The 27,122-nt window shown below is 62.4% G+C and overlaps 11 protein-coding genes across 11 annotated transcripts; 6 read left to right on the top strand and 5 right to left on the bottom strand.

Moving 5' to 3' along the window:
- Positions 1-117: 117 nt before the first annotated feature.
- Positions 118-2,104, top strand: RHTO_01034 (uncharacterized protein; the record flags this gene model as incomplete). The annotated part of the gene is made up of 5 exons (XM_016414718.1): positions 118-969; positions 1,031-1,070; positions 1,128-1,627; positions 1,682-1,904; positions 1,968-2,104. 5 exons carry the CDS (start codon positions 118-120, stop codon positions 2,102-2,104), a joined length of 1,752 nt encoding a protein of 583 aa, XP_016273399.1.
- A 343-nt stretch (positions 2,105-2,447) lies between these two features.
- RHTO_01033 (transmembrane receptor) lies at positions 2,448-4,539 on the top strand (the record flags this gene model as incomplete). The annotated part of the gene is made up of 7 exons (XM_016414717.1): positions 2,448-2,528; positions 2,595-2,652; positions 2,723-2,841; positions 2,901-3,233; positions 3,293-3,651; positions 3,705-3,874; positions 3,935-4,539. 7 exons carry the CDS (start codon positions 2,448-2,450, stop codon positions 4,537-4,539), a joined length of 1,725 nt encoding a protein of 574 aa, XP_016273398.1.
- Positions 4,540-4,967: 428 nt separating this feature from the next.
- RHTO_01032 (20S proteasome subunit,threonine-type endopeptidase) lies at positions 4,968-6,262 on the top strand (the record flags this gene model as incomplete). The annotated part of the gene is made up of 7 exons (XM_016414716.1): positions 4,968-4,999; positions 5,069-5,166; positions 5,325-5,398; positions 5,457-5,638; positions 5,731-5,889; positions 5,975-6,184; positions 6,247-6,262. The coding sequence occupies 7 exons, from the start codon at positions 4,968-4,970 to the stop codon at positions 6,260-6,262; spliced, it is 771 nt and encodes a 256-aa protein (XP_016273397.1).
- Positions 6,263-7,154: 892 nt separating this feature from the next.
- On the bottom strand, positions 7,155-8,998 carry RHTO_01031 (2-dehydropantoate 2-reductase; the record flags this gene model as incomplete). Its single annotated transcript, XM_016414715.1, has 2 exons — positions 7,155-8,920; positions 8,977-8,998. 2 exons carry the CDS (start codon positions 8,996-8,998, stop codon positions 7,155-7,157), a joined length of 1,788 nt encoding a protein of 595 aa, XP_016273396.1.
- Positions 8,999-9,414: 416 nt separating this feature from the next.
- On the top strand, positions 9,415-10,634 carry RHTO_01030 (U1 snRNP-associated protein Usp102; the record flags this gene model as incomplete). Its single annotated transcript, XM_016414714.1, has 6 exons — positions 9,415-9,625; positions 9,692-9,864; positions 9,938-10,034; positions 10,097-10,162; positions 10,220-10,373; positions 10,439-10,634. 6 exons carry the CDS (start codon positions 9,415-9,417, stop codon positions 10,632-10,634), a joined length of 897 nt encoding a protein of 298 aa, XP_016273395.1.
- A 193-nt stretch (positions 10,635-10,827) lies between these two features.
- RHTO_01029 (uncharacterized protein) lies at positions 10,828-14,230 on the bottom strand (the record flags this gene model as incomplete). The annotated part of the gene is made up of 3 exons (XM_016414713.1): positions 10,828-11,526; positions 11,586-13,313; positions 13,379-14,230. 3 exons carry the CDS (start codon positions 14,228-14,230, stop codon positions 10,828-10,830), a joined length of 3,279 nt encoding a protein of 1,092 aa, XP_016273394.1.
- Positions 14,231-14,767: 537 nt separating this feature from the next.
- Positions 14,768-16,434, top strand: RHTO_01028 (elongator complex protein 4; the record flags this gene model as incomplete). The annotated part of the gene is made up of 4 exons (XM_016414712.1): positions 14,768-15,218; positions 15,275-15,470; positions 15,524-15,614; positions 15,670-16,434. 4 exons carry the CDS (start codon positions 14,768-14,770, stop codon positions 16,432-16,434), a joined length of 1,503 nt encoding a protein of 500 aa, XP_016273393.1.
- A 110-nt stretch (positions 16,435-16,544) lies between these two features.
- Positions 16,545-18,269, bottom strand: RHTO_01027 (L-aspartate:2-oxoglutarate aminotransferase; the record flags this gene model as incomplete). The annotated part of the gene is made up of 7 exons (XM_016414711.1): positions 16,545-16,694; positions 16,776-16,998; positions 17,080-17,411; positions 17,471-17,692; positions 17,764-17,892; positions 17,955-18,064; positions 18,158-18,269. 7 exons carry the CDS (start codon positions 18,267-18,269, stop codon positions 16,545-16,547), a joined length of 1,278 nt encoding a protein of 425 aa, XP_016273392.1.
- A 517-nt stretch (positions 18,270-18,786) lies between these two features.
- Positions 18,787-21,084, bottom strand: RHTO_01026 (protein DGCR14-like protein; the record flags this gene model as incomplete). Its single annotated transcript, XM_016414710.1, has 6 exons — positions 18,787-18,831; positions 18,918-19,486; positions 19,556-19,829; positions 19,887-20,557; positions 20,614-20,809; positions 20,881-21,084. The coding sequence occupies 6 exons, from the start codon at positions 21,082-21,084 to the stop codon at positions 18,787-18,789; spliced, it is 1,959 nt and encodes a 652-aa protein (XP_016273391.1).
- Positions 21,085-21,360: 276 nt separating this feature from the next.
- RHTO_01025 (uncharacterized protein) lies at positions 21,361-22,107 on the bottom strand (the record flags this gene model as incomplete). The annotated part of the gene is made up of 4 exons (XM_016414709.1): positions 21,361-21,627; positions 21,683-21,795; positions 21,852-21,941; positions 21,996-22,107. The coding sequence occupies 4 exons, from the start codon at positions 22,105-22,107 to the stop codon at positions 21,361-21,363; spliced, it is 582 nt and encodes a 193-aa protein (XP_016273390.1).
- Positions 22,108-22,638: 531 nt separating this feature from the next.
- On the top strand, positions 22,639-26,970 carry RHTO_01024 (centromeric protein E (cenp-e protein); the record flags this gene model as incomplete). Its single annotated transcript, XM_016414708.1, has 9 exons — positions 22,639-23,348; positions 23,407-23,679; positions 23,734-24,100; positions 24,165-24,215; positions 24,273-24,352; positions 24,406-24,643; positions 24,702-25,184; positions 25,246-26,484; positions 26,545-26,970. 9 exons carry the CDS (start codon positions 22,639-22,641, stop codon positions 26,968-26,970), a joined length of 3,867 nt encoding a protein of 1,288 aa, XP_016273389.1.
- Positions 26,971-27,122: the final 152 nt, after the last annotated feature.

Genomic DNA, 27,122 nt, shown 5'->3' with positions numbered 1-27,122 from the left:
GTATTCTGCGAAAGTAAACCTTGCTGGAGAGCCTTTGCCTCACCTCCCTCATCCTCATCGCTCTTCCTCCTCCGTCATCGCTTGTCTGCTCCTCACTCGGATTGCCTCCCCGCCGACATGCCGCCCAAGCGGTATATCGAGACCACGACAAGCGGCAAGCGCCCCTCGCGCCCTTCGAAGCGCTATCGCCGCGCACTCGACATTGGCGCTCCGTCCGACGCCGACAACTCGCCTCGCATTGTCCAGGCCCAGGCGCTGGCTGAGCGGGCTGGAGGAGGGGCATCGTACCTAGCCACGAGGCCGGAGAAGCGCGGCGTGCGTTCGTTGAGGGAGACTGCCTTGCAGGTCGCGGCGGAGGGACTGTATCAAACGGTGCGGCTGCCGTCGAAGGAGGCGGGCGAGAACAGGGCGGGAACGACGTCGAACGTGGGATGGAACCCAGATCGAGATCCTGCGCATGCGGAGGAGAACAGACAGCTACGGCACTTCATCGAGACCCTCCCCGTCGATGTTGCGAACCGACTCCTTCGACTCGTCCTCGACCACGCATCCGAATCGAGCTTCGACGGTCCGTCAGACCCAGGCGTCGCGGTCCTTTCACTCGCGACACTTTTCTTCCATCCGGCGACAACCCGAGTCTCGCTCGCGGGTCTTGCAGCTCCGGTCGTCCTCGTCGCGCGTCTACCACAATGCACCTCGCTCACCGACCTCGACTTGAGCGGCCACATAGCGCTACGAGACGCGCCTCTCGCCAAAGTTCTCGCTCAGCTTCCCAAACTCGAACGAATCAACTTGAAGGGCTGCACGAAAGTCGGCGACGCTTCGATGATCGCCTTGTCGAAGGCGACGGAGGACAGGCTCAAGGTCGTCAACCTGAGCTTGACTGCCGTGACGGTGAAGGGTCTGACCTCCCTGCTCGCGCGATGCCGAAGCCTCGAGGTTCTCAAGCTGGCGAATGTTGCTGGACTGGTGCGTTCTCCTCTTCCTTTCCTGTGCTCCGTTCCGCCACTGACAGTCTTTTAACGCGCAGAACGAGAAGAACGTTGCGAAGCTTGTGGCGGATGCGACTGGTGCGACGATCGTGAATGTACAGGCAGTCTTTCGTGAGCTGACGCTCCCGCCGGCAGATGCTGCTCTCGGCTGGCGACATGTCCCACTCTCTCGCCTTCGAACGCTGAAGGTCCGGTCCACCGAGATCACCGACGCATCTCTCGGCCGTCTTCTGTCACTTTGCGCCGCTTCCCTTGAACGCCTCGACATCTCCTATACTCCGCTAAAGACGCTCGACTTCGTCTCTTCTGCCCTACATACACTACAAGAGTGGCGACTCGTCAAGCTCGTTGCTTCGGGACTCCCTTTGGCCGCTGCAACCCTCGAAGGCTTCTTCCGCCCTCTCTCGGAGCGACCGGACGACGAGCGGCGTCGCTTCCGTACTCTGAAGCTCGGCGCCATGCCGGCGCTCTCGACGAAGGTGCCTGGCCTAACCGATGCCGTCCTCACGAAGCTCATGCCGTACCTCGAGAAGCTCGACGGGCTCGACACGGTATCGCTCTTCCAGAACTGGTCGCTCGGCAAGCTTGAGCAACCTCTCGCCCGCTTCATCGAGGTCATTGGCAGGCGTTGTACTGTATGTCGCATCATCTTGGCGGGATTTTCCTCGCTGACCTTCATCCTCGCGCAGTACCTCGACCTCACTCTCCCCGTCGAGGACTACCACCTCGAAGCGCTTCTTCCGCCACTCGACTTCGAGCATACCGACGGCCCTGAACCCTCCCAACCTTACGAACCGCCTCGCCTGCGCACTCTCGTCCTCGACTCATCCCGCATTACCGACAACTCGGCTGGCGCGATCAGCGCGTGCCATGAACTGCGGGCTTTGCACGTCGCAGAGACTAGAATCTCCAGTGCGTTCCGTTCCGTATCGCAGATGTGCGCGATGCTGATTGAATTACTCTGCCTCGCGATAGCCAAGTTTCTCGCGACCGTCCTCTCCTCCTGTCCGCATCTCTCCGTCCTCAACCTCACCTCCTGTCGCGGCGTCCCCGTCATCCAGCGACGCAACTTCTTCGAAGCCTGGGAGAAGGGCGAAGTCTCGGCAGCGTAGAAGGAAGAGTGCCACCCCTCAACACTCTTTCCCCCTGCTTCGTTCGCCTGACCTCCGGCCGGGTTTTCGCCTCCTGTAGACCCTTGTTGTTGCCATTTCATCCGTTTCCAGGCCCGCAACGCTCATGGAGGTGTCCATCAGCTTGCTCCCGCTCACGAATCGCCTTCGCTTCCCTCTCTCGCTGCTCCCGTCTCCGCTCTTCGTCCCTTCCAGTCCAGCTCTTCGACTTCTGCTACCCGGACAGAGCGTCTGCCGTGCATCCTCTCACAGCAATCTCCGCAACTCCCGCCACGCCTCGCAGTCCCGCGCCGTCTCTTCCTCCCGAAATCAACTCCGCAGCGCGATGCGGTCGGCGCTTGTGCTGCTGGGATTGCTGGCGAGATGCGTAGCAGGCTATCAGGTGCTCGTGACGGATCAGGACGAGGTGCGCCTCTTCCCGCTCCCCACTTCGCGCTCGTATCGCGGGAGCTGATTCTCGCTCGTCCACCAGGTCCGGCAGGTCTGCAGCGGGATGTGGGGCAAGGGAGCGCAGGATCCGTTCATCGAGGGTACGTACGGCTCCTCCGCTGCTGCGTGAGCCGAGCAGCGAGCCTTACAACGTTCGCTTCCCTCCCGCAGTCCTGTTTTCGCCGTCCTCCCGAGGTCAGGCAGCCCTTGTTGTGTACGAGTGGCAGGATGCGAAGTACTTGGGCGTCGGGGCAGACGGGCAGCAAGGTGATAACGACTGGTCCGAAGATGTGCGCGCTTTCGTCGCTCCCGAACTCTCGCCCAGAAACTGATCGCTTTGTTTGTGCAGCGGGTATACATCTGCACCGTCGACGCACAGCAGAAAGGGCTATGCACGACCGATCAGCTTGGCCAGTTCATCACCTCGGCCTCTACACCCGCCGAATCTTCCATCTACACCTCGCCAGTCCGCTTCGATTCCTCCTCGGCCGGCGACGCGCCTACGACGAACTCGGGTCGAGGGCCATATCGTTACGAGGTCTCGAAGACCGGGTACTACTGCGTCGGCATCGTCCCCGTCGCGCTCGAAGGCGCGAAGAACAACTCGACTTTCATGAGCGTCGTCGACTTCGAGAACGTCTTCAAGGGCCATCTGCCGGCGAGCGAGTATCCCAAGGTCGCTGTACGCTCGCCATGACTTTCTCTCCTTGGACACTGTCGCTGACATGCGCTCCATCGCAGTTCTACCGGATCCTGTTCCTCGTCTACCTCGGCTTCGGCGCCTTCTGGGCGATGCTGAGCTGGACCTACCGCCGCGACCTCCTGCCGCTCCAGAAGTACATCACGGCGACGGTCGCCTTCCTCGTCGTCGAGCAGATGTTCGTCTGGCTCTACTACCGCTTCCTAAACAACTGGGGCCACCCGGGCGTCGCCGGTGCATACCTTTTCACCATCGCGGCGCTCAACGCGGCGAGGAATAGCGTCGGCCTGTACCTGCTCTGCCTCGCAAGCATGGGCTTGTCGATTGTCCGCCCCTCGCTCGGCGGAGTCCTCGCGCGCGTCCGCCTCCTTGCGCTGTTCCACTTCATCTTCGGCCTTTTGTGAGTTCGCCTCATTCGAACAGAGATGCAGGACTGACGAGTCGCATCGACAGCTACTCGATCGGGACCGTGACGATCCCCCTCGAAGCAGCCGGCTTCTTCGTCCTCTTCTTCGTCGTCCCGCTCTCCATCTCCCTCACATGCTTCCTCCTCTGGATCATGTACTCGCTCAACTCGACCATTTCGGACCTCGGCGCGCGGCGGCAGACTTACAAGCGAAAGAGTGCGTTCAAACCGAGCGATTCGGGAAATGCTCGAGCTGACGCGACCGGACCATTCGCAGTGTTCCGCCGACTCTACGCCATCCTCCTCGGCGCCTGCAACTTCATCGCGCTTTTCTACATCGCGTCAAGCATCACCTTCTCGACCCGCCTCGACCCCGGCTTCCCAGCCAAGACGTGGAAGTGGCGCTGGCTCCTGATCGACGGCTGGCTTTCAATCCTCTATGCCGCCGTCTTCTTCGCCATCGCCTTCCTCTGGCGACCGAGCGGGACGAACCGCCGACTCGCGCTGAGCGACGAGTTGCCCATGAGCGAGAACGAGGCGGACATGTACGATGTCGATTCGATGCTGCCTGAGGAGGACCGCGAGGACGCCGGCGAGCTCAAGGGCGAGACGTACCCCTTGACTCGGGTGTCGGGCGACGGAAGGCGCGAGCATGTCGTCTTCGATGTCGGGAGCGAGGAGGAGGGCGAGGAAGACGACGAGGAGACGCCGCTCGGGCACGGGAGGAACGGCAAGTCGAGCTTTGAGCGGAGGGCGAGGCGGACCAGCAGCAGTACGGATGGACGGAGCGATGGCGAGGACGGGTTCGACATTACGCGGCAGCACCAGGCCAAGAAGGAGGAGGAGGAGCCTCCTGAGTACGAGCCGTACAAGGACGACTAGACGGGAGCTTGTCAACGTGCTGTTCAGCTTGCGTATGTCGTCTGGGCTGTCGAGGCCCCTTCGCAAGGCAGGAGAGAGCTGTGGAAAGGCGTGCAGGAGCAGGAAGACACGTCGCGCGCTGCTGGGCGGCTTTGTGAGCTTGTACAACGTCTGCTTAATCCGTGCGCCTGCCGAACAAGCCATTCCGCGAGTCGTTGTGAACCGTCCTCGTTGAAGAGGTGACGAAGCGACGTTGCTCCTGCACCACACTCCGCTGCTCGGCTCTTTGACCAGCTTGACACGTTGGCACGACTTAATTGAGCGTACACAGCACACCACAGCCGTTCAAACCGCCCGCGACCCCTTCATCGCTCCGCTCCACCGCCTCGCTTCCCCTCCGCGACCTCGACACCCCTCACTCGCCCCTCTAGCCTCGCAGATCAGCCAAGATGAGCGGACCTGAAACCGGCGGACGCTACAGGTGCGCTCGCCCCACCTTTGCGGCTGGATGACGGAACTCGCTCGCTCACCCACATCTCTCGCTCGACAGCTTCTCCCTCACGACCTTCTCGCCGTCCGGCAAGCTCGTACAGATCGAGCATGCGCTGGCAGCTGTTGGGCAGGGAACGACGAGTCTGGGCATCAAGGGTGAGTCTGCTTGTCGGGATGACGGGAGGATGGCGCGGCCTGGTCGAGCGACGGCAACAGGCGGCTGGACGCTATGCTAGGCAGAGCAGGGGCTAGCTGAGCTTCGGGAGTTTGGCGGAAGCGAGCCTCTCGAGCTGACAGGCCGCTCACTCCCGCAGCGACGAACGGCATCGTCCTCGCTACCTCGAAGAAGGCGCCTTCCCCGCTTGTCGACGACTCTATGCTCGAGAAGGTACGTCGGCGACTTGCAGAGACTATGTGCTTCGTGCTGACCTCTTCCCGTCTCGCAGGTCGCGCTGATCTGCCCCAACATTGGCATGGTCTACTCGGGCATGGGTCCCGACTTCCGAGTGCTCGTCGCCAAAGCACGAAAGTCGGCGCAGGCGTACTGGAAGATCTACGGAGAGTACCCGAGCACGAGGGTGATGGTTGGTGAGATTGCGACGGTCATGCAGGATGCGACTCAATCTGGGTGCGTTCGGCTCTTGGCGCTCGCTTCTCCTCGCCTTCTTCGCGAATCATGTCGACGAAACTGACCTCTGACCGCGCTTCCTCACCTCGCAGCGGTGTCCGACCATTCGGCGTCTCGCTCCTCGTCGCCGGCTTCGACAACGCACGAGGGCATACCTTGTACCAGGTCGACCCGTCCGGCTCGTTCTGGGCGTGGAAGGCGAGCGCAATCGGCAAGAACCAGACGAACGCGAAGACGTTCCTCGAGAAGCGGTGCGTCCCGGTCCTCTTCCTCTCGCGCGCACAAGTACTTTCCCGCTCGTCGAACGGCGACTGAACTTTGTGTGTCGGCTCACAGCTACAATGACGACCTCTCGCTCGAAGACGCGATTCACACCGCCTTGTTGACGCTAAAGGAGGGCTTCGAAGGTGTGATGGACGAGAAGACAATCGAGCTGGGCATCATCTCGACGACGCCGACCGAGGAGGGCGTCGCGACGACGGGACACGGCACGGGCTTGAACGGCGCGCCTGGGTTCCGGAAGCTCACGGAGGCGGAGGTTGCGGAGTGAGTTGGCTTGCTCTCCCTCTCTCGCTCAGGCCTGAACTGACGGCTCTCCTCTTTCACAGTTACCTGCAGCTGTAGAAGAATCATCACGCAACGCGGTCTGTGCATGTGTACTGTACTGGTCTTCGCCTTTCCCACCTGCGCTTCTCTCACCTCGTTTGCAGCTGCCGGCCCGCCAGCTTCCACGCAGCGATGAACTGTCGCTCCATCGCCAAGTCCTTGGATGCCCATTTCTTGGCCTCCTTCAACGCTGTCCATGGCTGATGAACCTTCTGTGGGTGGTACACAACCTTCATCCTTCGGCAAGGTCGCGCGTCGAAGCGCTCGACAGCCCGCTCGACCCGCACGCGCTGTCCCTGGCGACGGATGTCCAGCAGCCAGGAATACTCTTTCTCGATCCACTGCACCATGGCCACCGCTTCCTTCATCCAGCCTACACTGAGCATCGAGGGATGGAACAAGGGCGAAGGACGCGGCGGGGTGGTCCTGGATCCTAGACGGGACGGCTCGACTGGCGCGCGATGGGAATGAGGGTGCGGAACTCGGTTAGCGGGGGAAGCTGTAATGATGGGTCCGTCTGTACGGGAGGAAGCGTTCGAACGGATGGGAAGAGCACGACTGCGCTGGTCCGGAGCGGTTGCGTCCGAGATGGCCAGAGCAAACATGCGCTCTGCGCCCAATGTTGCCATGTCTGACGCGAGAGGAGGGAAGTGAGGATGATTCACTGTCGGCGGGGAACAAGCAAGGGAAGGAGGAGGGGGGACGCTTGCAGAGCCTGAGCGCCTGAGCAGCGGGACCGACCTGGTTCAGTCTGCGGAAGCAAGCCGTCCCTTAACACTCGCAAGAGAGGAGAGAGGCAGAGAGGGCGTAGCAGCACCAGGACCAGACCGCAACTTCCGATATGCAAGTCACAAGTAAGTATCGAAAGTCTTGCAATGTTGCGTTGGAGATGCGTGCAAAATGGGATAGTCTACCGCGACGAGCGCTCTTCGCTCCGTTCTCGCACCCGGTCCACCCGCCTCGACTGCACCCGCGCCTCGACCTCTCGTGTCCGCTGGATGTGCTTCGCCGCGCGGTCGTAAGGGTGCGTTCGACTCCGTGGCCGAGGATTGGGGAACACGCTCGTCGGCCCGTCGTCCTCAGTCGCTGGTCGAGGCTCCTCCTCGACGTCCTCCTCACTCTCCTCCTTCTCCTCCTCATCCTCTTCTTCCTTCTCCCGAGCTGGCCGGGCTGGTCGTGTATCCCGAGCAGGCGGTCGAACCGGTGAAGCCACTCGACCCGTATCCCGGCCCTTCCACACCCGATCAATCGCCCCAACCCGTCCCATCTCCTCCTTCAGCAAGACCATCTCGCCCAGCGTCCGCACCGTGTCCGTCCTGATCCCGTATCTCCGTCCCAAAGCCGCAACGTAGCCGTTGATAAACTCAATTTCTGTTCGAGAGGGCGCGTTGGGAGGGATGAAGGCGAGGGAGGAGCGATCGGGCGTGGTGTTCGAAGTGAGGGCGGCGAGGTCGGCGAGAGTCGAGGAGATGTTGGTCGAGGTGCGGAAGAGGACGCGAAGGGTGTAATCGAGGAGCGAATGAGCGGAGAGGGGATGTGAGGAGGGTAGAGGTGGTGGAGGCGGGTGTGAGGGAGAGATGGAGGTGAGAAGCGAGGAAGGGATGTCGTCCGACTCGAGCTCCTGGTCGTAATGCAATGCCGGTGGCGGCTCCCATCGCCCGTCTTCGCGCGCGAGATGCGCAGCAAAGACGTCGGAACACTCGCGGCAAACAGCAGCGGCGATTCGCTTCGCCTTCTGACTGCCGACGAGCGCACCGTTGTTGACGCCGACAAGAGCGGTGATCGAGTTGACCGAGGCATTGACAGCGAGCTTCTGCAGCTGGGCGATCTGCAGAGTCGGTAGAGGGAGCCAGGTCGGGTTCAGCTCGTTCAGGGAGAGGAGGGAGGAGACGGTGGTGTGGAGGGAGGCGGTGACGGGCGAGTATGGCAGGTGGTCGAGAGTCGGGTCGACGAGGGAGCGAGGGTTGAGGAGAGGATTTTCGGAAGCGGTAGGCCATGGCGGAGTCGGATAAGAATTGAGGTTCGAGAGGATGGCGCGGTTCGGCACGACCCCGAACTTGATGTCGCCCATGCCCGCATGGACGAAGTGCGTCCCGCTTTTCCGCCACGCTCCGTGCGTCGTCGTCGCACAGACGAAGCTTGGTCGACCGCCTGTTTGTCGCACCTTGCTCGCGTCTCCCTGTTCCAGCGCCCGCTCATACTCGTCCGACCGATCTTCTGGCCAATACCGCTCCAGCAGCGTCTCGAGGACTCCCATTCCGTTCTGGCACAGCACGATCGTGCTTCGACTCGACAGGCGGGGCAGGAGATGCTGCATTGCCGGCAGCGTCGCCGGCGCTTTTGTCGTAACGATGAGGGTCGAGATGGGGTCGTTGCGGTTCCATACTCGCGGGTCGATCCGCGGCGGTTCTCGTCTTGATCCAGAGACAACAGACGACTGCTCGAAGGCGTCGTTGGGCGAGCGGGTGAGCTCCATCTCGAGGTTCGATGTCCGCCGGGCGAGTCCGTTTCGCTCGACCGTAATCGTTCCGTAGGGCGTTTCGGATGCATCGCGCGGCGCTGAGCCTGAGGCCTTGAGAAGTTGTGCAGCGAGGTCTTTCCGTCGGAGAATGAGGCGGACTTGGGAGAATGGAAGCTGGGCGAGGTTGGTCGCGATGAGGGAACCGATGGATCCAACTGCAAGAGCGCGGTCAGCTTGCGTTCCCGGGCAGGCTGAACGAATTCGAACGCACCACCGAGACAATGAAAGCGCATGACCTGTCCACCGCTCGTTACCGGCCACTCGAGCTCATCCACTGGAGGCGAAGGACGGGTCGGGATCGAGCGAATCGAGAAGAGTCCGGTTTAGCCAGGGGGGTTCCTATCCTCCACTGACTGCCTTTGCGAGCTACACACAATCCCTTGAGCGATCCGCCGCCGTGTCGCCGCTTCGATGCGAAAGAGAGGGAAGAGTGTGAGCGGTGCACTCGACCGTTCCGCGCCGTTTCTGTCGGTGCTGGGCGTCTCTGAAGCAGCCAACCAAGTCTAAGCAGTCGCCAGCCGAGCCCGAGCGTGCTGTTGTGGGCGAGGTGAGCGGTTCTGGCGAGACGCTTCATCTCCTTCGACCAGGACAGCGCTTCCATCTCGCACCGCTGCTTGTGGCACGTTGCTGAGCTGATTGCACGCCTACAATGACCGAGATCTCGACCCAGCCACCCGCAGAAGCGCCCGCGGCGGGACCGTCGACGTCCGCTCCACCGCCCGCAACCAACGGCGACGCACAACAGGCGAACGGCGATGTCGAGATGGCAGACGGCCATGCGGACCAGGGTGTGCAACTGCCGCCAGGCGCGAGCGAGGTCCTCTACGTTAACAACCTCAACGAGAAGATCAAGCTGGACAGTACGTCCCCCTCTCGCCCGCCAGAACCGCTCGTACGGCTGGACTGACGCTTTTGAACGCTCACAGTCATGAAGCAATCGCTGAAAGTGCTGTTCCGCGAGTACGGCCGCGTGCTGGGTGTCACCGCGCACCGCAACGTCCGCATGCGGGGGCAGGCGTTCGTCACGCTCGACTCGAAGGAGGCGGCTGTAAAGGCGGTCAGGGAGGTGCAGAAATTCCCGTTGTATGGCAAGCCCATGGTGCGCTCGCCCGCCGTCTCGCCTTTTCTTGTTGCCAACCGCTGACCGGTCTGAACTGTTCCGTTCTTCACAGCAACTCACGTTCGCGCGGACAGAATCGGATGCTCTGGTGCAGAAGCGGCATCCAGATGACATGGAGGCGCACAAGAAGGCACGGTTGAAGAGGAAGAGTGCGCTTCTCGTCTCGTTCGCCGGGCAACGAGCCGCAGAGCTAACACTGTTCGGCGCGCAGAGCAATCGCGACGAGACGACCCTGCGCGGAGGAAGAAGCTGGCGGCGAAGGCGGCGGCGAAGCAGGGTGCGTCCTGTTCTTTCCCTCGTCCCGCAACCTCCGCTGAGACTCGTCCTCCCACAGCCGCCGAGACTGGTGCCGCTCCCGTTGCTGCTGCGCCCACTCAGCGTCGCATTGTTCAGATGCCGGACGAGTACCTCCCGCCGAACAAGATTCTCTTTGTTCAGAACTTGCCGGACGACACGACGAAGGAGGGTCTCGAGGCGCTCTTCCGGCCGTGCGTTCGCTCCAACTTCCTGACCTCGCCGCGGAAGCTGATCCTCACCCGCTGTCCGCCCGCAGATTCCCCAACCTCGTCGAAGTGCGCACGATTCCCGGCCGCAAGAACATTGCTTTCGTCGAGTTCGCCGACGAGCAGTCTTCGGGTGTCGCGAGGGACGCGTTGCACAACACCAAGTTCTCGGGCACGACGGGCGCTGTTATGGCGCAGAGCGAGGAGGGCCTGAAGATCAAGGTGACTTTCGCGAAGAAGGGATGAGCGGGACGAAGGAGGCGGCAGTAAAGTCTGTACTCGCATGCTTGAGTTGTACTGTAAGAAATCGATACCTCTTGAACAATCACTGGATTGTCGCTTTGTGCCGGATTCCTGCGGGGGCTGCTCTCGCTCAACGCCCAGCTTCGCAAGATTGGCACGCGGCTCGACAATGCAGGTAGAGATAAGTCACTACTATTCAGCCAACGAGTCCCGCTTTACTGAGTGCCGCCCAGACCTGCGGGGCGGTAGTCCATCTCCCCTTCTTCGCGTCGGCCCAAACCTGCTCAAAAGCCGCCGACCCTCCAAGGCTCGAGTCCCGCAGGGTTCCGCTCGTCTGGGCGTCCAGTGACCATTCAATCGCCAATGCGCTAGACGTGTTGCCGAACGCCCAGCTGCGGAGAGCGTCGCCCGCCGACGAGCCGAAGAAAAGGGTGTCGTTCGACGAGGAGACGGTGAGGCCGGAGACGACTTTGTCGACGTTGGCTGCGTTGACGCCGCCCCAAGCTTGAACCTCGAGAGGCGGCAGGGTGGAGGAGACGAGAGGCGAAGAGGAGGGCGGAGGCGAGGTGGCTGAGGAGAGGACGTAGTTGACGAGGGCTTGCGCGGTCGAGACGGGCAGCAAGGTCAGGTAGTCGAAGAGGACGTGGTCGATGGCGGAGGTCGCGGATGAGATGAGCCCGAAGTGCTCGATCGAAACGGGCGCGGAAGTTGTCGTAGAAGCTGTTGCGGACGAACCCGCAACGAGGGTCTCGCCAGCGTGGACCGAGGTGCGGTCCGATAAAGCTGACGAGCTCGACAAGACGACCGCTTGCTGCGGGATGTTCGATCGTGTGTCGGATGAGGCGAATGGCTGCGTGAGGTGAAGGAGGTTGAGAAGACCGTGAACCGGGCGGTCCTGCGCGTAACGAGCACCCGTCAGATCGAAGTCATATGCTGCAGGAAAACCGGACGCACCTGACAAGTCGTGTTCTCAGCGGTGGTGACGTTGTCGAGCCCGAAGACACCCGCTTCAACCTCGTCGATTTCCGCAACGACTTCGGCAGCGAGATCCGGCTGGCAGGCAATCGCAAGCGGCAAGCTCATCTGCGCTGTGCTTTGCAGCGTCGTCGAGCTGGCGTCGAAGGGGATCGCGATATCGGCCGCCTGGACCGCTTGTCGAAATGCCTTGAGCTGGGCGGGCGAAAACCCGAGCGTGTCGTTCCAGTAGTGCGCAAGGGCGGTACTTCGCTGCTTGCTGGCGGCAATGGCGTTGTTGGTGACTGTGTCGAGCGCCGCTGCGGGTTGAGGAGCTGCAGCTATCGTCGCGGCTGTCGCTGCGTCCGGCTTGACCGCCGCAACCCACGAGACATTCTGTACCGTCCGCTGCATCGTGGCGAGGTCCCATGTGTAGCCGCCAACAATCGCTTCGTAGTTGCTATTCGGCTTCGAAGCGGGCTCGTCGCCGTACTGGGCGAAGTCGAGGCCGGAGGCGAAGGTGCGAAGCTGGGAGAGCGAAGAGTTCGACTCGGTGAGGGCGAGAGTGTGGACGAGGGCGGCCTCTGTCCAGGCGAGACGGTTCGGATAAGTCGATAGGGAGAGAGACGGGACTTCGAGAAGAGCGAGTTGGCTGGCGCACGAGTCGGAGGATGTCGTCAAGATGTACCGATTGAGAACGTCCGGCAAGCGCGCCATGTCGACAATTGGCTGCCACAGGTCGGAAGAGTGTGCAGCGACATCGAGCAGTCCCTGTGCAACGCCGTTCACACACGTTGCGTCGAGATGGCAGCTCGTTCCGCCCCATCCCGCCGAGCACGAGCACGAGCATCGTCCGTCCGTTGTCCGCTCAGCCTTACCTCCGTGTAGGCAGCTGCAGGTCTTCGCGAGCGCCGCAGCAGCCGCCTTGCGGGTCAAGCCCGTTGCGAGCCCGACGACGAGCAGGAGCGCAACGACGATGAGGACGGCTGCTGCGATGCGCGCTCTTCGCGAGCCGCATAGTGACGGCTTCTTCACGACCCGTCGACGATGCAGAGAATCGCCTCGCGGTCGCTTCTCAGATTTGAGCGCCCATCCAGGTCCAGCTCGATCCGCCCAGCGGAGCTTGCTCGACCTGGTCGAGCTGCCCGACGTCGCCGCGACACCCTCGAGCCAGTCCGTTGTCCGCCTCTTCTTCTCGTCCTGACTCGACGCCTCCTTCTCGAGCTGTAGAGCGCCCGAGGCTCGGTGCCGTAGCGACTGTCGGAGTGGCGCGGCAGCGATCGACGACGAGACCGAGTCGACTTGGCGGACGTGCGACTTGCGCCAATCTGACGGAGGCAGCTCGCCCTGCGGTAGAGCGATCGGGTCGAAGAGGACGGAGACAAACCCGGGTAGAGGCGGCGGAGGGGTCGGTGGCGGGGCAGAGGACGGCAGACTGAAAGTCGGCGAAGGAGTGAGGGCGTGGATGTGCGAGTCATGGAAAGAGCTGCCTGCTGCTCGGTCAAAGATAGAGGAAGGCGCGATAGTCGCAGTCGGCGGGATAGGGAAGGACAGGTCGGTCCCTGCACTGCCTTCGGCGAAGTGGAAGGGCGAAGTCGTCGACTGACGTGGTCGTGCGGGCGAGACCGGGAAGTGATAGAAGCCTTCTTCACGTTCGAGCAGTTCGGGGAACTCTAGCACGCTCGTCGAAATCGAAGAAAGGCTGGCGGCGCTGAGGCGTTGACTGGCCTGGGGAACGAAAGAGCGTTAGCAGGGGGACGAGGAAGCAAGCAAGAAGCGAGAGGCGACCGTACCGAAAGAGGCTCGGGAGAGTAGCTCCTCGGCGGCAACGACGGCATGTCGAGGTTGGCCGGTCGCGCCTGGACGGGACGCGGTCCTGGACGCTCCTGTATTGTATCTGGCGGGTCAGACGAGTCGAACGCAGATGTCGATGCAGTCAGGTCCAGCATCGTGTCCCAGTACCCGCGGGACGAAGAGGGCGATCCCGTTGTCAAGTCCTCCTGCGAACGCTTGAACGGCAGGCTGAGGGCTGACGCAGCGCTCAAGCGCCACTTCGCATGCTTCGCTGTGAGGCTGGGCTGTCGCGCAACGGCGGAGGAGAATGGGTCGACTGCTGGAGGATCGACGGGAAGCGGACGACCGGCGAGGTCGAGCAGCGTAGAACGCGAAGGCGCAGGCGCGTATGGGAGGGAAGTAGGTTCGTGACCTGTGGGTGCGGGTCGCGGTGGCGCCATGTACGGGTCGACAAACGAGTCGGGTGCTGAGGATCCTGACCGGTTGAAGCTGTTCTCAACGGCGAGGAATCGGGAGCCGTACGATGTCGCCCTGCTCTGGCCATACCGCGATGCCAAATCCGCTCGGAGCAGTCCAAACTCGTCCACCGACACGGCCGCCGCATCCGACTCTGCCAGACCTCGCGAGTCGCGCTTCGAGTCGACCGCGAATCCACTCGCAACTTCGGGTCGCGACTCGTGAGCGTCTGCACCGCTTGGATCGCTCAGAGACAAGCTCAGATCAGGTGTAGGCCGGTCGAGGAACGTCCACCGCGATCGAAGAGCGGAAGGATGGTCGAGGCTGGATGCGGGAGGGTGCGGCGTGACGCTCGCCCGCTCAGCAGGAGCGGGTCGCGGGCCATGCAGCGGCATGTCTCTCGCCTGCGCAGCGGTATGCGTCAGCTTGATTTCCGTGGGCGACAAGCAGAGAGGCGCGGGCATACCCCTTGAGAACGGTTGCGCGACCAGTCCCCGCCCAATCACCACGTAAGCAGTCGATCTGGCGGAGCGCTAGCAAGATTGCCGTGTCCAGCGTCAAGCCAGCCCAGTCGCAGCGGCGGGAAGCGGTACCAGATGAGACGAGTGGGAAGAGGATGAGCGGGAACCGGGGGGTCAAAGCGGTGTGGCGGGGCGGAAGATCGCAGGAGGTGTGTGCCGCCATGCGAGCAGTCTGCACGTGTTCGTCGGCCGTTCTCGGCCAGGTGAGCCTTTATCAGCGAGTCGTCAAGGCGAGCGAGGCCAAGTTGAATTCTGCCTCGTACAGCTCACCCTCGTCCGCTTCCTTGGGCCTCTGCTGGCTGCTAGAGCTCTTTTCAATCGTACAGGAACGCCTGCGACAATCGACAACCGGCTACGAGCTGTCGTCGTCGCGTTCTCTCCCCCTCTGCTCTTCATCAGCGGACGGAGGCAATGTCGTCGTTCAAGCGCAGGACAGCGGTGAAGCCGATATCGGGCACTCGTCCTTCACCCTACAACGCCGCGCCGCTGCTCAGTACCGGCCTCACTTCGATAGATGACCTCCTTGGCGGCGGTCTTCCTCTCTCGACCTCCCTTCTCATCGAATCCGATTCGCCTACGTCCTACGCGGAGCTCCTGCTCAAGTACTGGGTCGCGCAGGGTCTCGAGTGCCGACAGGACGTGCTCGTCGTCGCGAGCGGATTGGATGGAGGACCTGGAGGAATCGTCGAATCGCTCATGGAGGTCGACGGAGGCCGGCCGGCCGAGACGAGCGGCTTGAGCCAGGCCGACGCCGCCGAAGACGAGGAAGAGAAGAAGCAGGAGGAGGCACTGAAGGAGCAAATGAAGATTGCGTTTCGGTACGAGGGCATGAAGCAGCACCAGACGACCGTCGACTCGCGAGGTGCGTCGAGCTCGTTTTTAAGGTTGACGACTTGTCCTGACATTTTTTGTCATCAGGTAGCAACGCTGTCGACGACGGCACCTACTGCTCGGTTTTCGACTTGACGCAGACTCGCCAACTCGGTCCGAGCGACCGCTCGCTCCTTCAGCTCGTCGATGTGGACGATTTGAGCGGCGCTACGACATCTACTGGCGGCGTCTACGAGTTGCTGTACGAGAAGATCGAGGAGGTTGTCTACGAAAAGGGCTTCTCGCGAGTCTGCAGGATTGTCCTTATCGAGTTTGCCTGACCACGCTTATCCGTAGGCAATCCACCGACGCGAACGCTCCTCGCAAGGCACTGCGCATCGCGCTGTCTGGGTTTGGAAGCCCAGCATGGGGACCTGCTACTCCTGCGGTGAGTTCCGTTCATCGGTCATGAGGCTTCATTCGCTGATGACGCTCGCGTACAGGCCCTCTTCTCTTTCGTGCACCGGCTTCGCCACATACTGCGCCAGTCCAACGCCTCCTGCATCCTCACCTTCCCCGCCCACCTGTACTCGACCTTGCCGCTCTCCTCCGTCCCCTCATCCCCTCTCCTCTCCCGCCTCTCGCACGCATCAGACGGTGTCCTCCGCCTCACGTCCTTCGCCTCCTCGCCCACACACTCCGCCACCTTCCCGCGCCACGCCGGCCTGATCTCCTTCCCGAAACTCCCAACGCTCCCACCAGGCTCGCTCGTCCCTCCCGGCTCGAAGTTGTCCGTCCTGCGCGGACTGGGCGGAGGCGGCGAGGGACGCGAGAACCTCGTTGGGTTCCGCGTCAAGCGGAGACGGTTCGTGGTCGAGGTTGTGAGTGATGATCCGGTTGCGGGTGAAGGAGAGGAGGAGCGCGAGAGGGAGAGGAGGCGGAAGAGGGTCGAGGAGGCGAACAGGAAGGAGAGGGAGATGGCGCAGGGAAAGAGCGGCAGTGACGTCCTGCTTGGCGGATTGGGCGAGCGAGTCGCGCAGGTGCGGATAGGCGGCGAGGTCGGGCCAGAGACAGTGGCAGTGGTGAGGGAGGCGCCCAGCGTGCAGCTGAGCGCGGAGCAGGTGGCAGAGGTGACAGCGAAACCGAAGAGGAAGGGCGTGCGGATGGGCGGGGAGCAGTTTGCGGCAGACGGAGACGTAGGCAAGAAGGAGAAGAAGGTATCGGTCGCACGGATGGTGCACGAGCGTCCAGACCTGCTAGACTTCTAACGAGCCCAGCAATAGACTATTCCTCGCTCGGCATGGTCGGGAGGGAGATGCACTGAAAGAACCGGGATATAGATTGCGAGACAAAGCTCTACCGTCCGTTCGTAGGCGCTCTACGCGTCGTTCTTGGTGACCTCGTGGAGAGACTCGGCGAGGTGGCGGACGTTGTGCTTGGTGATACCTGCGACCGAGATGCGGCCGTCGCGGGTGAGGTAGACGTGGTGCTCCTTGGCGAGGCGGTCGACTTGCTCCGGCGAGATGCCCTACGTGCAGGCAACGGCACTTCGATCAGCGCCTCTTCGCAGAGCTAAGATACACGATGCAGACGTGAGCGGCCCACGTACAAGGTAAGCGAACATGCCAATCTGGTTCTTGATGTGTCCCCACTCGCGCTTGCTGCCAAGCTCCTTGAGGAGGTCGTACAAGGTCGAGCGCATGTCGATGATGCGGTCAGCCATGCCCTTGACCTCGGCGAGCCACTGCGCGTTGAGCTTGGGGTCGGTCAGGAGGGTCGAGGCGACGCGGGCACCGTGGACGGGAGGGTTCGAGTACATCGGGCGGACGAGGCTGCGTGCAGAGCCTCCGAGATCAGCACTGGATCGCTGACTAGATCTACGCTCTGAGCAGAGCGCGAAAGACCGCACGCACATCTTGATCTGCGAGTCAACGCGGGCCTTCTCCTCCGGGTCGGCGCAGACAACCGAAAACGTGCCGACACGCTCTCCGTACAGGCCCATGTTCTTCGCAAATGACTGGCACAAGACGAGCTGGTGTCCTTGCTCGACAAAGTGGCGGAGCATGAACGCGTCGTTGTCGACCGATCCCGAGGCGAATCCGAGGTAGGCGTTGTCGATCAAGGGGAAGTGCTCCTTCTCCTTGATGAGCTGGGAGATCTCGCGCCATTGCTCCTGACTCGGGTCGATGCCGGTCGGGTTGTGCGCGCAGGCGTGGAGGAGGACAATCGACTTGTTCGGCGCGGCCTGTCCAGCGCAAGTCCGTCAGCTCCGTCCGCCCCTCCTCCGATGCCTCTTGTGCGCACCTGCAAGTCCTTCTTCAATCCCTCAAAGTCGAGTCCGACGGTGTTCTTGTCGTAGTACGAGTAGGTCTTGACCTCGAGACCCGAGTCCTTGAAGATGGGGATGTGGTTTCCCCAAGTCGGCGCGGGGAGGTAGATCGTCTTCGAGTGGGGGTAGTGGCGAGCGAGGAAGGCGCCGGCGATGCGGAGGGCACCGGTGCCGGAGAGGGACTGGGTGATCGCGACCTGCGAACGAGCGAGAGGAGGTGAAGGTGAGCGGGCGGCACGTCCGGAATCGGGCTTGGACGGGTACGCACGCGGCCCTCCTTCAACGGCTTGCTGTCCTCGCCGTAAGCGAGAACGGCAGCGGCCTTGGTGAATTCGCCCAAGCCAGTAATGGGGAGGTACTCCTTGTCCTTGCGCTCGCCAATGACCTTGTCCTCAGCCTGCGGGGCGCCAACAGCGGGTCAGCCGAGAGTCTGCGGTGTATTGAGCGAAATGCACGCACGGCAAGGACGGAAGGGAGAACGTAGGGCTTGCCGTCAGCGTCGCGGTAAGCACCGACGCCCAAGTTGATCTTCTTGGAGTCCGTGTCGCGCTTGAACGCCTCGGTGATGCCTGTACGCCATCACAACAGTAAGTATGGCGCCCTCGCGGTGTCCCACGCCCCGCAGTGTGCCGTGGAGCGAGTGCGATAGAGCCGAAGCGCACCCAGGATGGGGTCGGGGGGACCGGCGGGGACGTTTGCCCAGACAGAGACGGCGCGCGATGCGTTAATCTGGACGCGGAGCTGGCGAGCTGCGACACGAGTACGAGAGAGCATCCTGCGTGCACAGCGAGCGGGGCGAGCGAGAGTTGCGAGCGAGAGAGGGCGATGAGGACGGCGACGACGAGGGAGGCGACAAGCGGGCGGGCGGGCAGTCCAGTCAGTTCCTACTGGTCACTGTCGAGGTGTACGCGACTGTGCACGGCTCACTTGGAACAACGGCGAGTCAACGGGGAAGGCGAAAGCGACCAAGTCAAGCGAGCGACGAACCGCTCGCAGGCGCTCAAGGTGAAAAGTCTCTCGTCCTCTCTCGTTCGCTCTTTTGTGTGGCTCGTACAATGCACAGCGTCGCACTGACAAGCTGGACGAGCCGGTTCCACCCGAATGAGGCTTCTTCGACCCGCGAACGCCTTCCTCTTCCCCGTGGTCCCGCTCTCCACAGTCCACACGCTCGACCCCGCGCATGCACTCGATCGATGCTGATATTGGCGAAACGTCGCGGTGGAGGGAATGTAGGACGTCGTGGGTTGATAGCGAGTGAGGCGGAGAGGACGAGACGGCGGAAAAGGCGAGTCTAGGGGAGGTCCGGGTCGAAGCCGAGACTGACGGCAGGCGAGGGCTGCAATACGGCGAGCCACAAAATGTATCAGCCATCACCGATTACCGTGGCAAGGAGACAGCCGAAGTAGGGGACGCCGGACTCACCGTCCACCTCTCCCTCCTGAGCCTGTCCCGACTCTCGACCTCCCTTGCGCGCTGTCTCGCCCGCTCAAGTCGTCGGCGCTCCTCATCCTCGCTCCACTGCTTCTCCCTCGCCAGCCCGCCCTCGAGCGCCTTGCCCGGCTTGGTCCGACCCAGCAACGACCGCGCAGCAGGCGAGAGGTCCGTCGTCGACCTTCTCGGCGTCGCTCCTCCTGGCGTTGCTCCTCCTCTCACCGACGCCTCGATCGCCGACCTCCTCAGACTCGTCGACCCACCACCACCCGCGCCAGCCGCAACGCCCTCTCTCCCACTACCCGCCAAACTCCTCTTCGCCTTCCTCGCCATCTTATGCGCCAACTCTTCCCTCCTATCCGCTTCGCGCACGCGGAAAGGACCGACACTCATGTCGTCACCTGAGGTGCGGAGCGTGACGGGCGTCGCTTCGATCGTGCCCCAGGTCATGAGTTCCTGCAGGGCTTGGGCGGGGAGGGAGGAGGACGAGTGTGAGGGGAGAGCGTCGACGAAGGAGAAGCCCGAGACGCGAGGGGTCTGCGAAGCGGGAGGAGCGGGGTCTGCGGTCGAATGTCAAGGGAGTCAGCTCAAGGTAGCACGAAGCGAGCGAGCGCATGAGCGAGACTCACAAGGCGTTCCTGCGATCGCCGCACCGATCCGACTCCTGCTTGGGCTCGCGCTGATGTCGCTACTCGCATCGCTCGCTCCGCTCCTCCTCCCTCGCTCAAGTTCCGCCATTCTCGTCGCATGATGGCGAATTCCCTTCGGTTCGCCAACGAGGACTGGTTGTGCGTTCGCTGAGTGGGATGGCGAGGCTGAGGATGAGGCGATGGGTGCGTCGGGAGGAAGGGAAGAGGGGTTGTTGCGGTCGGCGTCGGGCGGGAACATGAGCGAGTTGCGGTTCTGCGCTCGGGTGGAGGTTAGCTCTGCAGCAAAGGTTGAGAGCGTAGTCGAGCGCACCTTGAACGGCCACGCAGACGTCTGCACCTGCAGCTCGTCTTCCGGGATTGGCTTGTTCGCCTCATCCTCTTCAACCGTCGGCTTGTCCCAGTCGACAAACTGCTTCGCCCGCTCGTCAACCACCTCTCGCGCCTTTCCCTTGATCGACAACTCCGTCGTACCCTTCCTGTCGGTGATGAGCAGCCGCTCCTTCTCGTCCCGACCCTTGATCATTAACCTCTCGCTCGTCCCGACTTCAACGCCTTCGTCGACCAGCAACCGTTTCTCGCCCGGCTTGCCCGCCGGTCCATCCAGCAACCTCACCGTCCCATCCCCACTCGACTCGATCATCCGCTTCGTGACATCAACCAACCGTTCCCTCGCCTGTCTTCCCCTCACAGCCTTCACATTCGCCTTCTTTTCCGCATGCCACGCCCAAGCATGCTTATCCCGTCGTTGTTCGTTATCGACGACGAGTAGATCTTGGAAAGACGAGTTGTCTTCGGAGGTGTAGCGGGATTGGAAGGCGTCGAGGGAGAGGGAGGGGTCGATGCGAGGAGGGGCGGGAGCTCCGCGGGAAGAGGAGGGTCGTGCAGCAGGCGTAGAGGACGTCGTGAGGGGGGTTTGGTCGAAGAAGGTAGGCGTGGCGGATGGATCGGCAGAAGAGAAAGGTGTCCGGCCGGGAGTCGCGTCTGCCAGGAAACTAGGTCAGCTCGCACTCTACTGATAGTCTCCAGTTACTGCGCACCTCTCGCTCTTCGTCTCGGCGTCGGGGTCCGCCCATACGCTCTCTCCTCGCGCATCCGCCTCACACTGTCCTCGATCCGCTCCAAGTCCTCGCTCTCGAGCGCCGCAAGCACCTCATTCCGCGTCTCGAGCGTCTGCAAATGCGGAAAGAAGTCGCGCTTGATGATAGCCGAGAGGTGCTCGATGTATTCGTCTTCCTGCGAGGTCGAACGAGGAGGGAGATGAAGTCAGCGGGGTCGTCGTGGCCCAGTAGCGGACCGCGACGCACGGGCAAGACCTCTTGCTTGAGATTCGACAGTACAGGCTTGACATCAGACGCCCTGACCAGCTCTCCCGCTCTACTTCCTCCGCCCCTCGTCGGAACTGATGAAGTCGCTGTCCAGTCCGAGCGAGTCAAACGGCGGTTCGTGGGTGTGTCCCACTCGCCTGTCCGTGGCGGAGACGGGTCGGTGTGGCTGTATGGCCGCTCCATGAGGCCGGAAAGCGGGTGCGGCGAGCGAGAAGCGAGCGGTTTTGGCGAGAGGGTCCTCGTCCTCCCGCCATTCTCTCGCCTGCCTTCTGCCGAGCTCTCGACTGCCTGAAACAGTACTCCCAAGCCTGCTGCAGCAATCTTTGACTCCTCGCAACCCGCTTTGACGTCTCCTGCTCGTCCTCGCCCAGCATCTCGCAGGCTTCGACAGACCGAACAAGCTGTTACAACCTGACAAGCGACGCTGACATCAAGCGCAGAAGCTCCGCGTCTGCCCCGTCATTCCTTCTTGTCCTCCGCCTCCTCCTCCCTCTTGTACTGCTCGGTGAAGATGCGAGCGAGACGGTTCCACCACTCCTTCTCCTTCTTCCCGTCCTCCTCGGTCATCTCGCGATCCTTGTACAACGTCTCGAAGCGCGGGCGAACGAGCGACCACGGCGGGATCGGCTGACCGTACTCGAGCATATTGCTCCTGCGGAAGACCTTCGACCCCCACTGGTCCGCCCACTCCGCCATCTTCTGGTACTCGGGCTCAGAGAGCGTGTCCTGCGTGACTCTGGTCTGTCAGCGGAAACCCGGACGGAGCTCGCACCCTACGCACTTCGTCGCGGCTCAGGAGTGCCTTGATGTCGGGCGGGCAGACTCCGCCAGCTTTGCATGCTTGCTCCCAGCGCAAGGCTTCTTGGTACTGCTTGGCCATGTCGTAACCCTCCGCTGCCAAGACGAGCCTCAGCTGCTACTCGGGCGGTAAGGTGGCGAAGGGCACTCACCGCACGCCTCCAGCAACATCTGCGACAAAGGCGGGTCAGCGTCGACGACGCACTTGCGCGCGACCTCGACGTGAGGGTAGCCTCTGGGGACTGACTCGCAGGGTCAGCTTCACCTCCCACAGCGTGCGCGAGAAGATGACGCACAGCCGCACACCTCAGTGACGCGAGCGGACGACTTGACGGCCTTGACAGGGCGAAGCGGCGGCTTAGCGGAGCGAGCGAGGCGCAAGCCAGGAACACGGAAGTAGCGTAGCATGTCTAGCTGGGCGCCGAGAGCGAGCGAGCGAGAATCGAGTGAGAGGTAGGAGGGAGAGCAGGGAAAGCGACGTCCACAGCGTCGTCAACGACTACCGAGACTCTCTGATAAGGCTAGACCTACTCTCGACACTCCTTGCAGTGCTGCTAGCCTGCTCGCCCGGCCAGCTCTGCCCGCGTCGAGCGGTGACCGAAGGACTGCTGTTGGCGGTTCTCGCGACGCTGCAACCTCGCCAACGTCTCTTGCCGTTGTCTGGACGGGCTTGCTACTCTTTCTGCGGCGAATCTCCCAAGTTTGCGTGGGCGTGCGAGCTCGTCTCGTTCGAGCGTGCAACCGGACGACCCTCGCGGACTGCGGGAGGTCGAGGAACGAGCTACACTGTTTTGGCGGGGCTGGGCAGAGTTTTGCAGGGGCCCAAGGGTGCTTACAAGCCTCGCCAAGTCCCAGAAACCCTCCACGAAGACGGACGTCGCGGCCACTCTTCTCGTCCTCCTCCTCGTCGCCCCTCGACTTGCTTCCTCACGCCGCCTCATGGCTTTCGCTCGTCCTTCGACACCCTCTGCTACCCCAAAACGACCAGCAACACGTGCACAGTCCCGCGCATCGTCCCGTCCCGCCTCACCCTCGAAACCCTCCACCCTCGCCTCATCACTCAACCAGCCTCTGCCCCGCCCCGCCTCTCGAACGGGCATCGCTGGCACCTCCCGGCCAGGCTCTAGACTGTCTACGACGAGCAATGGTGGACCTTCCAGCCCCACGAAGCGGTTGTCGGTGACGGGCGAGGTCGCTCGATCGAGCGGTGCAGGGAGGAGCTCGACGCCGACAACGCCAGGCGGGACAAGGATTCGCCCGAATGGCTCCAACAACATGCTTTCGGCGACTGGGAGCTTGCTCAGCATCGCATCCGCACGGAGCACAGGCGAGCGAGGTCCTGGGGGACAAGCACGACCGAGTGTCGCTTCAACCATCGCCTCGTCCGTCTCGTACCAGACAGACCTGGACGACAACCTCGTCACAGAAGACGAGCTCGACGATGTCCCCCGGCGACGAGCAGGATTTGGTCCGCCGAGTACGCCAAGGGGGTCACGTCCGTTACTGGAGGATTTCGAGTCTGAGGATGGGCGCAGGAGCTCGATTGTCGAACGGGCGTACGAGGAGGTATCGGGGACTGAAGGGGAAGAGACGGAGACGGAGGAGGAGGAAAAGGACGGCAAGCAGCAGAATGTCGTCGTCTGCCTCCGGTTCGTCTCTCCCCGTCGACAGCTTGCGAATCTTCCATTGACGACGTTTCGCCTGCAGAGTACGTCCGCCGAAGTCGACCAATGTCTTCCCCGCACAACCCATCTACACCTTCTCCCCTGCCGACTCGACCCTCTCGCTCACCTCCTCGCACCCGACCCTCCTCAAACGCTTCGGCTCGTCGACGTCCGTGCCGAAAGCGATGTCGGACGAGTACGAGTTTCGCTTCGACTTGCTGCACGTCCACCCGAGCCCGACGGAAGACCTCTACGACAAGAAGATTCGGCCTGTAGTCAAGGCTGCGCTTGGCGGCTTCAATGGCACAGTTTTCGCGTGAGTCTGCGATGGCTCCACGTGCTGCGTCTAGCTGACGTTCGGCGCCCACAGCTACGGCCAAACTGCCTCCGGCAAGACGCACACTATGCTCGGCTCGCCCTCGGAACCCGGCATCATCCCCCTCGCGATCGACGAACTCTTCTCCCACATCCACAGCCAACACTCTCGCCGATCGTACTCGCTCCGCGTCTCCTTCCTCGAGATCTACAATGAACAGCTGCGCGACTTGCTTGCCTCGTCGACCAACGGCAAGGGTCCCGAGATCGTCGAGAATGGGATGGTGAAGAACCTGGAGGAGCGAGCGGTTGGTTTGCCTGAAGAAGTGCTGGAGGTGCTGAAGGAGGGCGAGACGAGGAGGCGAGTCGGCGCGACGGACTGGAACGAGCGGAGTTCGAGGAGTCACTGCGTTTTCATCGTTGTGCGTATCGTTTCCTTCTCTCGCCCTGCGAAGCGATCCTGACTTTTTCGCTCGGTTCACACAGACGATCGAGTCGATGAGCAAGAAGGACGGATCGGCCCGGACTTCGAAGCTCGTGAGTCTTCCCATACAGTCACGACGGTTTACTTGTGCCAACTCTTCTGTGCCGCAGAACCTGATCGACCTGGCAGGATCCGAGTCGGCGACTGGGCAGGAGGAGCGACGAAAGGAAGGCGCTTTCATCAACAAGTCGTGCGTCTGCCCAAGCTCCGCTTCTCTTAACTCAGCTGACATCTCATGCACAGTCTTCTCACCCTCGGCACCGTCATTGGCAAGCTCACCGACCCGACCACCTCGACCGCCCACATCCCGTACCGCGACTCGAAACTCACCCGTCTCCTTCAACCGGCCTTGTCCGGCAACTCTCGCGTCGCAGTCGTCTGCACCGTCTCGCCTGACGCCGAGCAGGCCACCGAGACGCTCAGCACGCTTAAGTTCGCGAAGCGGGCGAAGATGGTGGTTACCAAGGCGGAGAGGGGTGTCGTGCGTCGCTTGTCGTCTTGCCTCAGCCGGAAGCAGCGCTCACAACGTACCCTCACAGCTCGTCACCGACGCCGTCATGCTCAAGCGCTACGCCGCCCAGATCGCCCACCTCGAAACCCAGATCTCCTCCCTCGAATCGCATACTCTCGCTTCCGAACGCGACGCTGCCTTCGCCCGTCTCACCGAAGCTGAGCGGCTCGGTCGCGAACAGCAATCGGCGCTTGAGGAAAAGGAGAAGGAGCTTGAGCGACTGCGGAACCTGTTGAGCGAGACTCAGCGGTTCGTCCTCACCGGGCCGGAACTCGAGCGAAGCGCGAGGCGGGTCTCGGGCGCCCACGGCATGGCTGAGCTGCCAATGGTGCTCAGTCCGAGTCGGTCGAGGAGCGTCAGGGGAACGGGGTGGACACCGAGTAAGCGGGTCATCAGCGACGTGAGCGGGTTGGGCTTAGGAACACCTGCAGCGGGAGCGGCAAACGGACGAGGGACGCTACGTGCCAGCGCTGGCGCACGCTTGGCGGAAGAGGACGAGTCGAGGGAGAAGGTGCGTCGCTCGCCGTCAGCTCCACTCTTGTCTCGCGCGACTGACAGACAGTAAACCACAGGAGGCCGCGCTCACACAACAGCTCGAAGCAGCGCAGGCTCAGCTCGCTTCCCTCTCTTCCGCCAACGCCGACCTCGAAACGCTCCGGGCGCAGCTTTCCGATCTCGAAGGCGCTTCCGCGCGGGCACGAGTCGATGCGGACGCCTCGGCTCAGCTGAGCGAGGATCGGCGACAGCGCATCGTGGCTCTCGAGCGCGAGATCTCGGCGATGAAGGAGGAGTTGGACCGGTTGCAGGCTGAGCGGGACTCGCTGCGGACGGCGCTCCAGAGTGTGCAGGACGAGTTGCAGACTCTGCGGAAGAAGAAGGATCAGGAGGTCAAGCAGCTGCAGGAACGTGTCGAGCGGATGGAGCAGGACCACGCCGGGTCGGACGATGCCAAGGCTGCCGCATTGCGGGAAGCGCAGGACGCTCTCCGCAAACGGGACGCGCTCGTCGGCAAGCTCGAAGCGTCTGTCGCTGCCCTCGAACGGCGCTTGTCGGCGAAGGACGTCGAGGCGCAGTCGCTTTCGGCTGCCAAGGAGGAGACGATCGCCTCGCTTTCGCGACAGGTCGACAGCGTCAAGACGGAACTTGCGACCGTCATCGCCGCGCGGGAAGGGGCCGTCAAGGCGGCACTTGACGAAGCGGCTGCGACTCGGCTCGAGCGGGACGTTGCGCTAAAGTCGGTGGAAGAGGCGGAACGGCGGGTCAAGGAGGTCGAGGAGCTGGGCGAACTCCACACGCAGCAGCACAAGGCGACCGAGCAGCAGCTTGAGCGGGAGAAGGAGCTCGCCCTTCAAGCTGTTCAGGCGGAAGTCGAACGCCTCAAGCTGGACTTGCAGGCCAAGGCGCAGAAGGCGGATCTGCTGCAGCGTGCGGTTGACCGCTTCGAGCGACTCGAGGCGCAACGACAAGCGTACGAGAAGAATCAACGCGCCGGAACCGACTTGCTCAAGTCCCGACTCGCCGAATTGCAGGCTCGCTCGTCGAACTCGGCCACTCCTCTCGCTCGCTCTTCGTCCTCTGCATCAGCCGCCTCCACGATGTCCGACTCGACTGCGCCGTCGAGCGTCATCGAGAACAATGTCGAGCTGCAGATCCGCAACGCGGAACTCGCCTCACGGCTACTTGAGGTCGAGAAGCAGGCTGAGGTATCGGAAGCGGCGGCACAGCGCGAGAAGGGCCAGCTGAACGGGCTGCTTGACCTGAAGCAGCGGGAGCTGGACGAGACTGAGGCGCGGGCGGAGGATTGGAAGCAGGTACGTCCGTTCCCTCGCTTCGTTGAACTTACTCTCGCTAACGCCTCTCCTCGCACGCAGAAATACCTCGCCGCTCAGCGCATGCTCGATCAGCTCTCGGCTGCCCAATCAGCCGCCGATGAGAACCGCCGCCCATCTGTCTCGCCAGACACCGATCTCCTGCCTTCGCGCACGACCTCGCTCACCCGCCGCCCTCTCTCGACCGCCCAGTCTCCCGCACCCTCCGCCCGCTCCTCCCTCGTCTCGCCCTCCCAGAACCCCTCTTCCCCCTGGTCGAAGTCGATTCCGCCTCCTCTCCCTTACTCGCCTCACCAGCAGCGCGAGCGGGAGCGCGAACGTAAAGCGCGGAGGGAGACGATCGCGCGTGATTTGCAGAGGTTGAAGGAGGGGAAGGTCGTGGGCAACTCGAGGGATGGGTGGGATAGTCCGACGACTAGTCCGACTAAGAGCGAGTTTGCGGCGAGGAGGGAGAAGTGGTCGAGTTGAGCGAGGAAGAGGGTGTTCGTGTATAGTCTTGGTCTTGGTTCGCGTCAACTCTTCGTTCTTTCACCCGGTAGTCCTCCTTTCGTCTGTCCAGCAGTTGTTTCGCTCGCAACAATCATATTGGCGCAGAAGTGTTCTTACAACAAGGAGAGGAA

This window comes from Rhodotorula toruloides, assembly GCF_000320785.1.
Source record: "Rhodotorula toruloides NP11 unplaced genomic scaffold Scaffold11, whole genome shotgun sequence".
In the NCBI taxonomy this organism is placed as follows: Eukaryota; Fungi; Basidiomycota; class Microbotryomycetes; order Sporidiobolales; family Sporidiobolaceae; genus Rhodotorula; species Rhodotorula toruloides.
The sequence above is the reverse complement of the archived record's forward strand: the minus strand, read 5'-3'. Positions and strand labels throughout refer to the sequence as shown.